Source organism: Callithrix jacchus, chromosome 18 (genome assembly GCF_049354715.1).
Source record: "Callithrix jacchus isolate 240 chromosome 18, calJac240_pri, whole genome shotgun sequence".
In the NCBI taxonomy this organism is placed as follows: Eukaryota; Metazoa; Chordata; class Mammalia; order Primates; family Cebidae; genus Callithrix; species Callithrix jacchus.
The window spans coordinates 18,607,224-18,625,706 of NC_133519.1; the positions used below are offsets into that span (position 1 = coordinate 18,607,224).

The 18,483-nt window shown below is 37.3% G+C and overlaps 1 protein-coding gene across 1 annotated transcript in view; it reads right to left on the bottom strand.

Moving 5' to 3' along the window:
• Window positions 1-8,875: 8,875 nt before the first annotated feature.
• LOC108589047 (olfactory receptor 10T2-like) overlaps window positions 8,876-18,483 on the bottom strand; it is a 68,178-nt gene continuing 58,570 nt past the window's right edge. The window contains exons 2-3 of the mRNA XM_054247403.2: window positions 17,604-17,662; window positions 8,876-15,225 (exon numbers count right to left, since the gene is read on the bottom strand). Coding sequence (XP_054103378.2) covers window positions 14,254-15,198 — 945 coding nt within the window. The 5' untranslated portion in view covers window positions 15,199-15,225; window positions 17,604-17,662 and the 3' untranslated portion in view covers window positions 8,876-14,253. The remainder of the gene's footprint in view (window positions 15,226-17,603; window positions 17,663-18,483) is intronic.

An 18,483-nucleotide genomic window follows, 5' to 3' on the forward strand; every position in this document is an offset into this window, starting at 1 on the left:
TGCTGAAGTTATTTAACAACTTAAGGAGATTTTGAGCTGAGGCAATGGGGTTTTCTAAATAGAAAATCAGGTCATCTGCAAACAGAGACAATTTGACTTCCTCTTTTTCTATTTAAATACAATTTATTTCTTTCTCTTGCTTGATTGCCTTGGCCAGAACTTCCAGTACTGTGTCGAATAGGAGTGGTGTGAGAGGGCATCCTTGTCTTGTGCCAGTTTTCAAAAGGAATGCTTCCAGCTTTTGCCTGTTCAGTATAATATTGGCTGTCGGTTTGTCATAAACAGCTCTTACTATTTTGAGATACATTGGTAGTGTGTATTTCTGTGGGATCAGTGGCTCCCCTTTATCATGTTTTATTGTGTCTAATTGATTCTCCTCTCTTTTGTTATTAGTGTGGCTACTTGACTATTTTGTTAATCTTTTCTAAAACCAGCTCCTTTATTCACTGATTTTTTTGGAAGGATTTTTTTTGTCTCTATCTCCTTCAGTTCTGCTCTGATCTTAGTTATTTTTTTTGTCTTCTGCTAGTTTTGAATTTGTTTTCTCTTTCTGGTCTAGTTCTTTTAATTGTGATGTTAGGTTGTCCATTTTGGATCTTTCCTGCTTTCTCCTGTGGGCATTTAGTGCTATAAATTTCCCTCTAAACACTGTTTTAGCTTTGTCCCAGAGATTCTGGTTGTTGTGTCTTTCTTTGTTCTCATTGGTTTCAAAGAATCTTTTTATTTCTGCCTTAATTTCATTATTTGCCCAGTAGTCATTCAGGAGCAGGTTGTTCAATTTTCTTGAAGTTGTGTGGTTGTGAGTGAGTTTCTTAATCCTGAGTTCTATTTTGATTGCACTGTGGTCTGAGAGACTGTTAAGATTTTCATCCTTTTGCATTTGCTGAGGAATGTTTTACTTCCAATTAAGGGATCAGTTTTAGGATAAGTGTGATGTGGTGTTGAGAAGATTGTATATTCTGTTGATTTGGGGTGGAGAGTTCTGTAGATGTCTATTAGGTCTGCTTGGTCAGGAGCTGAGTTCAAGTCCTGAATATTCTTGTTTCTGTCTCATTGATCTGTCTAATATTGACAGTGGTGTTAAAGTCTCCCCTATTATTGTGTGGGACTCTAAGTCTCTTTGTAGGTCTCTAATAGCTTGCTTTATAAATCTGAGTGCTTCTGTATTAGGTGCATATGTCTTTAGGATAGTTAGCTCTTAGAGTTGCATTGATCCCTTTACCATTATGCAAGGTCCTTCTTTGTCTTTTTTAATCTTTGTTGGTTTAAGTCTGTTGTATCAGAAACTAGATGGCAACCCCTGCTTTTTTTGCTTTCCATTTGCTTGGTAAATCTTCCTCCATTCCTTTATTTTGAGCATATGTGTGTCTCTCCATGTTAGATGGGTCCCCTGAATACAGCACAGGATGGATCTTGACTCTTTATTCAATTTGCTGGTCCATCTTTTATTTGGGGTACTTAGCCTGTTTACATGTAATGTTAATATTGTTATGTGTGAATTTGATCCTGTCATTATGATGCTAACATTATTTTGCCCATTAGTTAATGTAGTTTCTGCACAGTGTTGATGGTTCTTACAATATGGTATGTTTTTGCCATGCCTGGTACTGGTTTTTCCTTTCCATATTTAATGCTTTTTCCTGGAGCTCTTGTAAGGCAGGCCTGGTGGTGACAAAATCGCTCAGCATTTGCTTGCCTGTAAAGGATTTTATTTCCCCTTTGCTCATAAAACTTAGTTTGGCTGGATGTGAAATTCTAGGTTGAAATTTCTTTTCTTTACGGATGTTGAATATTGGCCCCCACTCTCTTCTGGCTTGTAGGGTTTCTGCAGAGAGATTCACTGTTAGTCTTATGGGCTTCCCTTTGTGGGTAACCCTACCTTTCTCTATGGCTGCCCTTAACATTTTTTTCTTCATTTCAACCTTGGTGAATCTGTTATGGGTCTAGGGGTGGCTCTTCTAGAGCAGTATTGAATTTGAATGTTGGCCTTTCTTGCTAGGTTGGGGAAGTTCTCCTGGATAATATCTTGAAAGTGTTTTCCAACTTGGTTCCACTCTCCCTGTCACTTTCAAGTACACCAATCAAATGTAGGTTTGGTCTTTTCACATAGTCCCATATTTTTTGGAGGCTTTGTTCCTTTTTATTCTTTTTTTTCTCTAATCTTGTCTTCATGCTTTATTTCATAAAGTGGATCTTCTATTTCTGATATCCTTTCTTCCACTTGATAGATTTGGCTATTGATAATTGTGTATGGTTTACAAAGTTTTCATGCTGTGTTTTCAGCTCCATCAGGTCATTTATGCTCTTCTCTAAACTTATTATTCTAATTAGCAATTCTTCTCACTTGTTTTCAAGCTTCTTAGCTTCCTTGCATTGAGTTAGAACATGTTCCTTTAGCTCGGAGAAGTTTGTTAGTACCCACCTTCTGAAGCCTACTTCTGTCAATTCATCAAACTCATTCTCTATCTAGTTTTGTTCCCTTGCTGGTGAAGAGTTGTGATCCTTTGGAAGAGAAGAGGCATTCTGGTTTTCGGAATTTTCAGCCTTTTCGGCAGTGTTTTTTTCTCATCTTCCTTTGGTCTTAGATCTTGGTGACCTCCAGATAGGGTTTTTGTGTGGATGTCCTTTTTGACATTGGGGCTATTCCTTTCTGTTTGTTAGTTCTCCTTTGAATTGTCAGGACTCTCTGCTTCAGGTCTGCTGGAATTTGCTGGAGGTTCACTCCAGACCCTGTTTGCTTGGGTATCACCAGTGGAGGCTGCAGAACAGCAAAGATTATTGCCGTTTCCTCTCTCTGGAAGCTTCATCCCAGAGGGGCACCTGCCAGATGCCCAGGCAGAGCTCTCCTATATGAGGTATCTGTCAACCCCTGCTGGGAGGTTTTCCAGTCAGGAGGCACAGGGGTCAGGGACTCACTTGAGGAGGCATTCTGTCCCTTACCAGAGCTCAAGCACTGTTCTGGGAGATCTGCTGCTTTCTTCAGAGTAGGCAGACAGGAAAGTTTAAGTCTCCTGAAGCTGTGCCCACAGCCACCCTTTCATCCTGGTGCTCTGTCCCAGGGAAATGGGAGTTTTATCTATAAGCCCCTGACTGGGGCTGCTGCCTTTCTTTCAGAGATGCCCCACTCAGAGAGGATAAATATAGAGAGGCAGTCTAGGTACAGCAGCTTTGCTGAGCTACAGTGGGGTCCACCCAGTTTGAACTTCCTGTGGCTTTATATACACTGTGAGGGAAGGCCACCTACTCAAGCTTCAGTAGTGGTGGGTGCTCCTCCCTCAATCCAAGCTCAAGTGTCCCAGGTCAACTTGAGACTGCTGTGCTGGCAGCGAGAATTTCAAGCCAGTGGAAATTGGCTTGCTGGGCTCCATGCGGGTGGGATCCGCTGAGCTAGATCACTTGGCTCCCTGGCTTCAGCTCCTTTTCTAGGGGAGTGAATAGTTCTGTCTCACTGGCATTCCATGAGCCACTGGGTTATGAAAAAAACTCCTGAAGCTAGCTTTGTGTCAGCCCAACCACGAAGTTTTGTGCTTGAAACCTCGGGCCCTCATGGTGTAGGTGCCTGAGGGAATCTCCTGGTCTGTGCATTGTGAAGATCGTGGGAAAAGCATGGTATCTGGGCTGGAATGCACCCTCCCTCACAGCATAGTTCCTCATGACTTCCCTTGGAGGGAGTTTCCTGACCCCTTGAACTTCCTAGGTGAGGCATCACACCACCCTACTTCAGCTCACCCTCCGTGGGCTGCACCCACTGTCTAACCAGTGCCAATGAGATGAACCAGTTACCTCAGTTGGCAATGCAGAAATCACCTGCCCTCTGTGTTGATCTTGCTGGGAGCTGCAGACTGGAGCTGTTCCTATTTGGTCATCTTGCCAGCCACCTAATCAATAGAATGTCCACATCACTTTCTATCCCTATGTCAATGGATGTTGAGGACCTCTAACAATACATTGGTGCACAGTGAGAGCTCCTCAATAATCTGCAATGATACCAAGAGCAAAAAGGTTACCGAGAGAAAGAAATGATGCCCATAGAAGTTAGAAGCGAGAAGAGTGGCATTAAATATACTGAAATGCTGGACATTTGGTTTTGGTTATTTATTCCCAAATTTCACTCCTACTACTTATTATAATAGTGGCCCAATTTTATTTTGGTTTGTTTTGTCCCCAGTCTCATCTAATCTCTTTATCCTAAAGTTTCAGAGAGGAATAGGGGCCATGCACTAATTCAGTTAGGTGGTCAGGACATTGGAGTTTCTTTACTGTAATATTAGGTTCAGGATGTACGTATGCTCCAACTGTGGACAATCAGGAACAAAAAAAAAATCTCATGATGCTTGTTTTAACATCTGTAGAAACAAATTCTTTCTTCCTCTTGACTAGATTTTAGAAGCTGAAAGTGTCGAGACTACTGTGTTTAGGCTAAAAACAGAACCAAGTCACAAGAAGCAGAGCTATGAGATGCTTCCAGATAATAGTTTGAACTTTGAATCAAGCTGAATTTGAAACCATCATACCATTAGACTTCTCAGCCTATGTGGGCCAACAGATTTACTGTTTGCTAATGCCAGTTTGAATTGGATTGTCTGTTATTTACAACTTAAAGAGTCCTAAGTAATATGAACATATCTCATTCCAGAAAGTATTTGAGATGATTTAAAATAGGTACCATTAAGGCAAGAATAACTATATTAGGTAAATATATTAACAAATTAGAGCAAAGGTAAAGTATTAATATACTAATAAGGTGAATTTAGGAGGAATCATTACACAGAAACATATTCCTTGAGGCCCGATTTATTTAATCAATTTTTAGACCAAAAATTAAATAGCAAATTTCATACTAGTTAATTTAATAGACAATATAAATATGTAAAAGCCATGTTGTTCACAGATATAAAACATGCAAAGAATGTAATTTCTAATGGAGATGTGTCAGCCATATTAATGAAACCCTAAGTAATTATTGGCTATCTGAGTAGAATGGAAGAAGTACTATGAAACAATGTGGCTGTACTACACCTTAAAATATCAGATTTATAGCCTAAATGAAAAGCATAGGTTTATTTATCTAGCCTCAGCCCAAACAGATCTCTGGTTTATGTGAATCATTACTCTGGATGAAGATTTTCCAGACCTTCCCCAGCACAATTCCCACTCTCCAAACTCTACAGGGCCTTGGGAGATCGAGATGACACATGATAAGACATGAAGATTTATTGTAACATCTTTCCAAACATCCCAGCCCATTTACCCTTATTTCTTCTCTCCCTTGTCAAACAGGTGCAAGAGTGTGAATCTGCAGCCCTTGAACTGAATAACTTCAACTTCTGTTATTTTGCTTCAAAGAGCATTTCAAAATCACCTGATGTTTTCATACTGCCCATCTTATTTTTCTCTTCTCTTCTTAATAGTTCCTTCTTTTAAAATTATGCCTGGCGTTCCTTCACATCTTTGCTTGTTCTTCCTTCTCATGGTCTGAATTTCAGAGTCCTATCTCACTTCTTTGCTCTACGGGCATCTCTTCAAGTAGAGCTTAATGGCTGAAAGCCAAATACCCCTCTTTTTCTCAGTTTTTCTCCTGCACATCCTCTATATTCTTTCTCCTGCACAGTCAGGATAATAAGTCTCAGCCTGAAATGGAAATAGTTAAAAAGAAGAGGAGAGAAGGAAGTAATTCATTTAAAGTGTCAGATCTCTGAAGTTCAATTTTGTCTCTGGGCTGTTGACAAGATGGCTCATAGCCAGGCCCCCAGCCTGTTTTAGGTTGAGAGCAGGTTGTGAAAAATAGTAGGGAGAAATGCCTAATGCCAGCATACAAATGAAAATCGGTGTAAGTTCATTTTCCAAAACAGAAAGTAACTGACATGTGATAACCAATTATAAAATTAATCAGAATCATTGTAGCAATGTATTTATTCATTCATTTATTAGATAATTTTGCTACAAACAGAATGTCAAAAATTTTATTAAATATGCATTTACTGAACAACTACTCTGTGACTCAGACTATTCTGATCATTTCAAAGATATAAAGATAAATGAGATACAGTTCTTGTCCTCATGGAATTTTAATTTATGGAGTATAAAATAATAAAAAAATTGTATTTTGTGTATTAAACAATTTATATCCATATATTAGAAACTGTCCATTATTCCTTTGCTCTTGTATTTTCAACTTAGCCTTTCAATCTGATTCCTTCCTAAATTTTAAGAACCTTTTATTATTGTGCAACCCACATATACAAATTAAAGTCTATAGCTGGATTCACAAAGTGACACACACAAACCCACAATGAGATTTAGAAGTATAACATTAACCACTTTCTTGCCTGACACACCATTATTCTGAACTTCTATGATCCTATATTGATTTTTTTCAGTTTTTGAAATTTATCAGTGGAATTACAGAATATATAAGGTTTTTGTTTAGTTTTCTTTCACTTAAATAATGTTTGTGAAATTTACCCATTATTAAATGTAATAGCATATTTTCAGTGTTGTACAACAATAAATGATTTGAATGTTCTTCAATTTATTTGTACTAACTTTAATGGATACTTAGATTATTTCCAGATTTGGGCTATAGTGGAAACCGGTGCTAAGAACATACTTGTACTCTTTATTTATTTATTGCATTTTAGGTTTGGGGGTACATGTGAAGAACATGCAAGATTGTTGCATAGGTACACACGAGGCACTGTGATTTGATGCCTTCCTCCCCTTCACCTATATCTGGCATTTCTCCCCATGCTATCTTTCCCCAACTCCCCATCCCCTGCTGTCCCTCCCCTATTCCCCCCAACAGACCCCAGTGTGTAGTGCTCCCCTCCCTGTGTCCATGTGTTCTCATTGTTCAACACCCGCCTATGAGTGAGAACATGCGGTATTTCATTTTCTGTTCTTGTGTCGGTTTGCTGAGAATGATGTTCTCCAGGAAGAACATACTTGTACTGTTTAAACTAACATACGACTCAGTTTATTTGGTATCCACTAACAGTGAAACCGCTGAGTCACAGCATACTGCTGTAGATCAAATTTTTAGCAACAGTTCTTTATTCCGTTCTATGTCCTTTGCTATATGACTTTTCAGTTTCTCTTGTGGGAGGCAGAGTATAATTTCCTACCCCTGAACTTTGGGCTTTTTATTGGGATTTACATTAACCAATGAAATGTGGGCAGAAGTGATAGTCAGTTCCAACCCTTGGCCGAAAGAAGCATTGCAAGTTTTCTGCTATCACCGTGAAAAGAGCTTTTTTCCCAAGTAACTTGTGTTCTTTTAATTTGGGCTCTAGCATGAATGTAGCTGATGCAAATCTAACCCCAATCTACCAAAAGGGGTCAAACCCAAGAGACATGCAGCTTGAAGGAGAGCCACTATTCTAAGCCCACCTTAGATCCTTAAGTTGACTTGCAGACACAAAAGCAAATAAAACGTTTTAAAAATGTTAAAAACCAAACAATGCAAAATTTAACATCTCAACCATTTTAAGTGTAAAGTTCAGTAGTGTCAAGTATATTCATATTATTGTAAAATAGATCTCCAGAACTTTTTCATCTTGCCAGTCAGAAACTCTGCACTCATTAAACTACTTCTCTTTTCCTAAGTGAAATAGAGCAGTCCCAAAAAGACAAGTAAGGACTTTTTAACCCATTGTGTTTGGATGTGGTTTGTTACACAGCAAAAAGTAAATGAAGGTCTACACATGTTCTAGTATATTAGACTCTGCCAAATAGTTTTTTAAAGTGGCTGTATAAATTTACAGTCATGCCAGCATTGTATAGAAATTCCAGTTGCTCCTTATCTGTAACAACATTGGATACTGTAATTCATTTTTATTTGAGAAATTCTGATGAGTATGTGTAATTAGACGTGCCTTTTCATGACATTAATGACATTGAGCACATTTTCATGTTTACTAGCCACTTGAATTTCCTCTTCCTTGAAAGTCTTGTTCAATATTTTGTACACTAAGTAAATAGGGATATTTGATTTTACTATTGATTCAAAATGTTGTATGTAACAAGAATATCAATACGTTATTGGTGACATGTACTTCAAATATGTGACATTGCAAATTTACTTTCACTCTATTAAAGATGTCTTTTGATTAACACGTTTGCCTATTGCTTAGCTCTCACTTACAAGTGAGAATATGTGGTATTTGACTTAGACTTGCTCTTCTTTAAGATAACTTTTGTTCCCTTTGACTTCTTGTATTTTCATATTTCATAGCCCTAGGCATAGTAATTCTTTATGTTGACATACAGAAATAGAATTTATTTTTGTATTACAACTTTGCATAAGGCAATTATGTAAATATATATATATTTGTTATACAAATATGTTGTTCAATAATTGGCACAATCAAGCTAATTAATATATCTGTCACCTCACATAGTTACCTTTTTTCATGTGTGTGGTGAGAATACTTACTCTCTCGATAACTTTCAAGTATAAAATATGTAATTGACCATAGTCAACATTCTGTACACTAAGTACCTAAAACTTTTCATCTTATAACTGAAAGTTTGTATACTTTGATTAAAATGTTCTCATTTCCCCCACCTTCTTGCCTCTGGCAACCACCCTTCTACTCTCTGCTCTTTTGAGTTTGAATATTTTAGATTCCACATATGAGTTAGATCATGAGGTATTTATCTTTCTGTGTCTGATTTATTGTACTTAGCAAAATGTCCTGTAGTTTCATCCATGTTGTAAATGGCAGCATTTCCTTTACTGAACAATATTGCACTGTTAAAATATATATATATATATATGGCACTTACTTTAGCCCTTTGTCTGTTGAAGAACATTTGGTTGTTTCATATCTTAACTATTGTAAATAATGCTGAAATGAACATGGGAATTCATATCTCTCTTTGAGACAGTGATTTTATTTTCATCAGATACATACTTGGAAGTGGGACTGCTAGATCATATGGTGGTTTTATTTAAATTTTTGAGAACATGCCATACTGTTTTCTGCAATGGCTGTACCGCTTTACTTTCCCACTAACAATGTCCAAGGGTTCTTTTTTTTCTTTACATTCTTTCCAACAATAGTCATCTTTTGATTTTTTAACAATAGCCTTTCGCATAGGCATGAAGGAACATATGATTGTGGTCATCTGCATTTCCTTGATTAGTCACGTTGAACACCTTTTCATACACTACTCAGATCTTTTAACCATTTGAAAATGAGGTTATTTATTTTTATTTCTATTGAGCAATATGAGTCCCTTATGTATTTTGGATATTAACCCTTTATCAGCTGTATGGTTTACATATATTCTTTTCTCCTTCTGTAGGTTGCCTTTTCATCTTGTTATTTCTTTTTCTGTGTCCTTAACAAATTAAGGATAGAAGAAATGTACCTTAGTATGATATAGGTCACATATGGTAAGCTCACAGCTAACCTTATACTCCATAATAAGAAAGCTTTTCTTCTAAGATATGGAACAAGACAAGGATGTCTATGCTCATCGGTTCTACTCAACATAGTACTGAAAGTCTTAGCCAGAGCAATGAGGGAAAGAAAAGAAATAAATGTCATCCAAATCAGAAATAAAGAAGTAAAATTATTTCTGTTTGAAAATTACATAGTACTATATCTAAAAAGTAAAAACTTCACCAGAAAACTATTAATACTGTAAAATGAACTCAGTAAAGTTGCAAGGTACAAAATCAACATATACAAATCACTCTATCAAAAAAGACTCATGCACTTGTATGGTCATTGCCATGCTATTCACAATAGCAAAGACATGGACTAAACCTAGAAGCCTATCAATATTGAACTGGATAAAGAAAATGTACATATACCCCATAGAATACTATGCAGCCATAAAAAAAGAAATAATATCCTTTGCATGAGTGATGGCCTTTGCAGCAACATAGATGCAGCTAGAGGTTATAATCCTAAGCAAATTAATTCAAGAACAGAAAACCATGCATGTTTCCAGTTATAAATGGTCGCTAAAATGTTGAACACACATGGACATAACATAGACTACTAGAGGGGGAAGTGAAAAAGGGTGTCATGGGTTGAAAAACTACCTATGCAGTACTAAGCTCACTAGCTCGGTGATGGGCTCTGTACTCCAAAGCTCAGCATTACACAGCATACTCATATAACAAGACTGCACATGTATTACCTTTATCTAAAATTAAGAAAAAAGTAAATTAAAAAAAAAGTTGCATTTCTATATACTTACAGCAAACTATCTGAAAAAAAACATTAAAAAAATGCCATAAGAAGAATGCAATATTTAAAAATAAATTTAAGGAGATTAAAAATATATAAACTGAAATCTATAAAACATTGATGGAAAAAATTGAGGAAGACAAAATAAATGATATACTATACTCATGAACTGGATTAACTGATATTGTCAAAATGTCTATACAGCCCAAAGTGATCCACAGATTCAATGAAACTTGTATCAAAATTCCAACAGCATTTTTCACAGAAATAGAAAAAGAATTCTAAAATTCATATGGAACCAGAAAATGTTCTAAATAGCTAAAGAAATCTTCAGCCAAAAGAACAAAGCTGGAAAAACCACTCTTTCTGATTTCCATTTATATCATAAAGCTACAGTAGTCAAAACTGTGTGGTTCTGCCATAAAAGCAGACACATTGATCACTGAAACACAATAGAGAGCCTAGAAATAAATTTATGCATCTATGGTTAATTGATCTTTGTCAAGGGTGCAAAGGATACACAATGGGGAAAGGACAGCTGCTTCAACAAATGGTGCTAGGAATATGGGATCTCCACATGCAAAAGAATGAAACCAGACTTTTATACCATACACAAAAAATCAACTAAAAATTGATTAAAGGCTTACATGTCAGACTTAGTTAAAGGTTTAAACTGTAAAATTTCTAGAAGAAAACAAAAGGGACAAGTTCCCTGACATTGGCTATGGCAGTGGTATTTTAGATATGGTACCAAAAGTAAAGACAACAAAAGCAAAAATAAGACACGGGGACTACATTAAATTACATAAGTTCTGAAGAGCAAAGAAAACAATCAGTGGCCGGGTGTAGTGGCTCATGCCTGTAATCCCAACATGTTGGGAGGCCACTGCAGGTGGATCACCTGAGGTCAGGAGTTCGAGACCAGCCAGGCCAACATGGTGAAACCTCATCTCTATTAAAAATACAAAAATTATCTGGGTGCAGTGGTGGTGGGCTGTAATGCCAGCTACTCGGGAGGCTGAGGCAGCATAATCACTTGAATCTGGGAGGCGGAGGTTGCAGTGAGCTGAGAACATGTCATTGCACTGCAGCCTAGGTAAAAGAAATGAAACTCCATCTCCAAAAAAAAAGAAAGCAACAGCAATATTACTATGTAATTTCTGTTACAAGCAGCAACTACTATTTTGTGTGTTTTCCTTATATTAAGAAATATCTCTAATAAAAATATTCAATAGAAGCAGAGATAGTGGGCACTGTTGTCTCATTAATGATATCAATGGGAAAATTTCCTCTATTTTATCATTATTATAAATTTTCAAAGATACTCTCAAATTAAGATAGTTTCTACTATTCTCAGTTTTATGTTTGAGAGTAAATAAAAATTAAAACCCAGGTCTTTGAGACTTCAACATCTGTGTTTTCTACTTTGTCATCGACCTTTTAGAACTTTAATCACCACCCTCTCATTTTCTAGAAGTAAATTTATGTTTATTATTTAGAAATAATTTATTGCATATATTTCTTTGTATCTATCATCCATCTATGTATGTATGTATGTAGGTATGCATGCATGTATGTATGTAGATCCAGGGATAGGGAAGGATCAGGAGATATGAACAGTGACCTATCCCAATTCAAAGACATCTGAAGTAATTTATCTTTATTTTTGTAAATTATTTCGATTATTTATATTACTATGTACATAGAAGGTTTATACTGTAAAATCAAAATGTCATGTAAAGCTCATCTTATCTAATATTGTTGTTTTATGGAAGAAGAAAATGAGGATCAAAGAGATTAAACCATTGCTTTAACCGACTTCCCATTTGCTGAGAATACTGTATGGGCACAGAACTCCACTTTTTTTTTTTTGTAAACAGGAAATGGGTTAAACTTTATACACACACACACACGCATACACTTTTTCATATATACACACACATGTATGTATATGTATGTATGTGTGCATGTGTGTGTATATATAAGTTCAATAAAAATAACTGTGGTAAATTATTTCTAGAAAATATTCATCATAAAAGGAGTATTAACAGTCCATTTATTCTAAAAAAGATAATGCAGCATTTGTAGCATCGATCTCACAAAACAAATATTTGCAATGCATAAAAGCAATGTAGCTTGTGTTCTGGAAAGTTTCAATGTTTACATAATTTTCTGGAGACCAACTGGTATAACTTTTGCACTGGATATAGGCTAATTTGAAAAAGAAATTTTCAATACAAACAATCAAGGTCACCTAAAGTCCTTCTTTCTTGCTTGCTTTCTTTCTTTTTTTTTCTGTCAAGGAGTCTTAAGAAAAGGACACACAAACAAAGAAACATTCCATGTTCATGGTTAGGAAGAATCAATATTGTGAAAATGGCCATACTGCCAAAAGTAATTTACAGACTCAACACTATCCCCATCAAGCTACCATTGACTTTCTTCACAGAACTGGAAAAAACCACCCTGAACTTCATATGGAACCAAAAGAGAGCCCGCATAGCCAAGTCAATTCTAAGCAAAAAGAACACAGTAGGAGGCATCACACTACAGGACTTCAAACTATACTACAAGGCTACAGTAATCAAAACAGCATGGTTCTGGTACCAAAACAGAGATATAGACCAATGGAACAGAACAGAGGCATCGGAGGCAACACAACATATCTACAACCATACAATCTTTGATAAACCTGACAAAAACAAGCAATGGGGAAAGGATTCCCTGTTTAATAAACGATGCTGGGAAAACTGGCTAGCCATGTGCAGAACGCAGAAGCTGGACCCATTCCTGACACCTTAAACTAAAATTAACTCCAGATGGATTAAAGACTTAAATGTAAGATCTGGCACCATAAAAACCCTAGAAGAAAATCTGGGCAAAACCATTCAGGACATAGGAGTAGGCAAGGACTTCATGACCAAAACACCAAAAGCATTGGCAGCAAAAGCCAAAATAGACAAATGGGACCTAATCAAACTCCACAGCTTCTGCACGGCAAAAGAAACAGTCACTAGAGTGAATCGGCAACCAACAGAATGGGAAAAAATTTTTGCAGTTTACCCATCTGACAAAGGGCTGATATCCAGAATTTACAAAGAACTCAAACAGATTTACAGGAAAAAAACAAACAAGCCCATTCAAAAATGGGCAAAGGATATGAACAGACACTTTACAAAAGAAGACATACATGAGGCCAACAATCATATGAAAAAATGCTCATCATCACTGGTCATCAGAGAAATGCAAATCAAAACTACATTGAGATACCATCTCATGCCAGTTAGAATGGCGATCATTAAAAAAATCTGGAGACAACAGGAGAAATAGGAATATTTTTACACTGCTGGTGGGAGTGTAAATTAGTTCAACCATTGTGGAAGACAGTGTGGTGATTCCTCAAAGACCTATTAATAGAAATTTCAGTTGACCCAGCAATCCCATTACTGGGTATATATCCAAAGGATTATAAATCGTTCTACTATAAGGACACATGCACACGAATGTTCACTGCAGCACTGTTTACAACAGCAAAGACCTGGAACCAACCCAAATGCCCATCGATGATAGACTGGACTGGAAAAATGTGGCACATATACACCATGGAATATTATGCAGCCATCAAAAACAATGAACTTGTGTCCTTTGTAAGGACATGGATGAATCTGGAGAACATCATTCTCAGCAAACACAGGAACAGAAAATGAAATACCGCATATTCTTACCCATAGGTAGGTGATGAACTATGAGAACACATGGACACAGGGAGGGGAGCACTACACACTGGGGTCTATTGGGGGGAATAGGGGTGGGACAGCATCGGGGGGAGCTGGGGAGGGATAGCATGGGGAGAAATGCCAGATGTGGGTGAAGGGGAGGAAGGCAGGAAAGCACACTGCCACGTGTGTACCTATGCAACTATCTTTCATGTTCTGCACATGTACCCCAAAACCTAAAATGCAATTAAAAAAAGGACAAATATGTTTATAGAACTGAAGTTCTACCTAGGAAACTTTCATGAATATAATTTACTGCCAAATCTGCCCACTCATACAGTTTTAAAATATGAGTATCTACTCAGAACCTTTCTCAGAGCCATCTTTACTTCTTTATTTCTCAGTGTGTAGACAAGAGGGTTGAGTAGTGGGGTAATCACCGTATAAGTCACTGCCACAAGCCAGTCCTTATCTGAAGAGTACAGGGATGTGGGCCTCAAGTAGATAAAGGAAGCACAGCCATAGTGGACAATGACCACTGTGAGGTGCGAAGCACAGGTGGCGAAGGCTTTACGCTGTCCTTCCATCGAGGAGATCTTGAGAATGGTGGAAACTATGAAGACATAGGAGATGAATATCAACACAAGGGGAACCAGCAATACCAGAATGCTGAGGAAAAAGATGACCATCTCCTTCACGTTGGTATCTGTGCAGCCCAGTTTTATGACAGGGGAAACGTCACAGAAAAAGTGATTGATCCTATTGGAGGCACAGAAGCGCACACTGAACACCAGGATACTGACAATCACAGAGATCAGGAAGCCACAAAAGCTGGAGGCTAGAATCAGCTGCATGCAGGTGGCTCGGCTGACAATGAGTGTGTAGTTAAGAGGGTTGCAGATGGCAACATAACGATCATAGCCCATCACAGCAATGAGAAAACAGTTGGTACAAGCCAAGCCCACAAAGAAATAGAGCTGGACTGCACACCCAGAGAAAGAAATAGTTGGAATTGTGAATAGCAGGTTGGTTAGCATTTTGGGTACAATGACCAAAGTGTAGCAGGTTTCAGAGCATGAAAGGACAAAGAGGAAGAAGTACATGGGGGTGTGCAAAGCCCTGTCCAGGCGAATGACTGTCATGATGGTGGCGTTGGCCATCAGAGTGGTCAAGTAGACTAAAAGGAAGATAAAGAAGAGAAGGAGCTGCAGATCCCCCAGGTTTGAGAAGCCTGTAAGGATGAACTCGGTAATCACGCTCTGGTTCTGTCTCTTCATTGGTCAGTGGAATTAGACTTAGGTAACCTGAAATTGAGAGGAGAGAGAATTTGACAAAAGTGAAATAACCCTAGAGAAACACTGTTTGCATTTCTTTAAAAAGCTGACAATACTGGTCTGAAAAAATACGTAACACACATTAAGTACATAGATCAGGGTATATGGAAGCATCAAGGAACATGAACTGTGACATACCCCAATTCGAAGATACCTGAAATCATTTATGTTTACCTTTGTAAGAAATTATTTATTTTTACTTTTGTACGTTATTTCCATTCTCTGTATTCCTATTTGCCTAGAATGTTCATACTGTAAAATCAAAATGTGATTTAGACCATATCTCATTAAATACTCTCATTTTATAGAAGAAAATAAAGCTCAAAAAGATTAAACTATTTGCTCATTCACATGACAATGATAGTTCTTAAAAATCACTTATCTTTGCTAACACCTTATACAAATCTGATTCAGAAAAACAAACAAAACAAATAAAAAGTGATGTACCCAGTCTCTCATATACAGAACTCAAATAATGCTTGTTCAGATTTCCTTAAAAGTATTCAGATTCTATTTAACTTACCCATGATCAATTGTGAAGACTTTGGGATGGCTCACATATTGGGGTTTCTCTTATCATGAGTGCGTGGGAATCTGAGATTAAGAATCGAATTAACCTCAGAGCATTATGAGACGTGGGCTGAGATTGCCACGTTTTTGGCCCAGGCCTCAGTCTCCGTTGCCTGCATAATGATCTAAGAACTTTCATCATTATCTGTGAGAAGATCTGTGGTCTGATAGGAAGATCAAATAAATGCTAAAACTTTTATATCAAATCATTTTGATTTTAGTAAAAAGATAAAAAATCTAACTCAACTTGCATACAATTCTGTGAACCTCTTTATAGCAATGTGGGAAGTATTGTCCAACCTCCACAGTCAAGGACAAATTTCAAGGAGTCACTGACTTCCAAAGCAGGCTGTTCCCTTGCTAGATAGTTTAGTTGGCTACTTCTGAGCTGAACTATGCCTCCTTGAAATAGTCACCCATTGTTTCTGATTTGTCCTCTGCAGATACAAAAATGTTAACTTATTTCTATGAATGACAGCCAGCCTTTAGTTATTGAAATAAAATGATCATATCTCTTTATAGGTCTAGTTTTCCTTCTAACTATTTAATATATATTTTATGGCAATGTTTCTGGAATTTTCTCTGTCCTAATTAACATCTTAGGTGGGTTTGTTCTTAGCTTTAGGTCATACATCTGCCCCTCAGCTGTAGACAAGCTGGTTGGCTGCAGCCATCACACATAACTAACTTTGTCTCTCTGCCTCTACACACAACATTTTCTTTTCTATTTTTGTTATTCCTCACAATTAGTATTTATCTTGCCTACAAAACCTCAGCTTATTATTTATCCCCTGGGAGGCTTCCCTGTGTAGCTGTCAATGCCTGTTTCCTGTTTGAATTTACTTCTCTGTCAGTTTGCTCTGGGATCATTGATTAGAATGGCAGCATAGTCAGGCTGGGAAGGACACAGGCTCTGGAGTCAGACTGCCTAGGTGGAGACCATGGCTTTGCCAATTTATAATGTTGGGGAGATCACTTTGGGTCTCATGATTTAATCTCTAAAATGGCCATAATAATGGTATACAGCAAAATGTTTGTGAGAGAACCAGACACCCACAGTGAAGTTCTTGATGTATAAGTGGTCAATACATATAGGCTGTTAAACATCTAGTCAAGCCCCCTCACATTACAAACGAAGAAAAAGAGGCCCAGAGAAGTAAAATCTCAAGATGTAGGTTGCATAAGCTATGAGGCAGGAACTGTATCCCAAATACCTTAACTCTCCCATCTAGGGTTTTGTCTTTTGAATTATCTGGGTTCTAGTTTTATTATTTCCTTTGTATAAACTGGTGTGAGTTTATACACCAGTGACTTAGGAAATAGATCGATGTCTTCTTTACTCTGTATGATCCCCACAGGCTTTCTGTTCCACTCTTCCATCCACTCCCATCTCTTATCCTTCCACCTTACTCCACCGTATATTTTTCCTGATGCCAAGGTACATATTAGGCATTTTCTCCCTATTTCCTAGTTTAGGTCTATTTTAGGAAGATATTGCTGTTTACACTCTTAGTTATTCTCTGCATTTACTCTCTCTCCCATGCTCACATGGTCAGGGTTTGCGTGCTGCATCTTTGCCCTCTCCATATAATCCCTGTTCTGTCTCTCATGCTGGATTCTGATGCTATGAGCCTACTTCACCAGTGTATGGTTTCTGTGAATTTTTCTGCCTCTGAATCTTTCTTTGGTACTTATAATATTTTTAGAGAAAATTGACAGATATTACTCATAAGAAAGAAGGTAGAGTCCTACATCTATAGTCCAAAGGAGATACTTACATCCACAGGCAGTTTTAGGACAATTCCATGTTCCTTTTTATCTCATATCCCATCAAAGTCTAAGGAGAGAGAAATAGGTAAACATTGAAAAACTATCAGGTAACGTATTTCTCCTAGATCTTACTGGGGAAAGTCCAGAGGCCATTTGCTTTTAATGATGAAAGACAGCTCTGCCTGGTCTCTGAGCTGGAAGTAACTGTACAGCCCCGATCTTAGCAGCTCTGTGCCCTTGACAGCACAAGCTCCAGCAAAATCCCTGGGTCTTATACAGTTGTGGTGCCTCAGGGGATTGAGGCCTTGGAGGAAGGTTCTTCCTTGGACTCTAGGCATTAAAAATGTAATATTCAGAAAGAAAAAAAAAACTGAGTAGCTAAATTATGTTGTTTACTTGATCTGGGTAAAAGATGAATAGCTTTAAATATTATAATTTTTTGCATTGGTCATTCATTTTGGAGCAAGATTACATTTGCTGAATGAAGTGATGATTGTGACTTTCTTAATCATTAGCTTTATAGATGCTAAATATAGATGAACTGTTTTAAGGGATAAAATAAAATGACGTTCGTGACAAATTTTTTCTTCCTTCTTAAAGTTGTTAGTTGAATTATGAGATTATTTTTTCTATAACTCTCTTGCTTTTATGAATAAGGTACACTGGAATTATAAGAGGGCATACACTCTAACCTTTTCTACATTCCTCCACATGCTTGATTTATCTCTTCAAATACATTAATCAATGTAGACATTCATCAGGGCATTCATCAGTCCATTAATTTAATGAATATACATTGAGTACCTATAATACTTCAGGCACTCTGGTGAGGGTTTTGGTGGGGAAGGTGGCACAATGATGGCTTCATCTGTACCGATGGTGATTTAT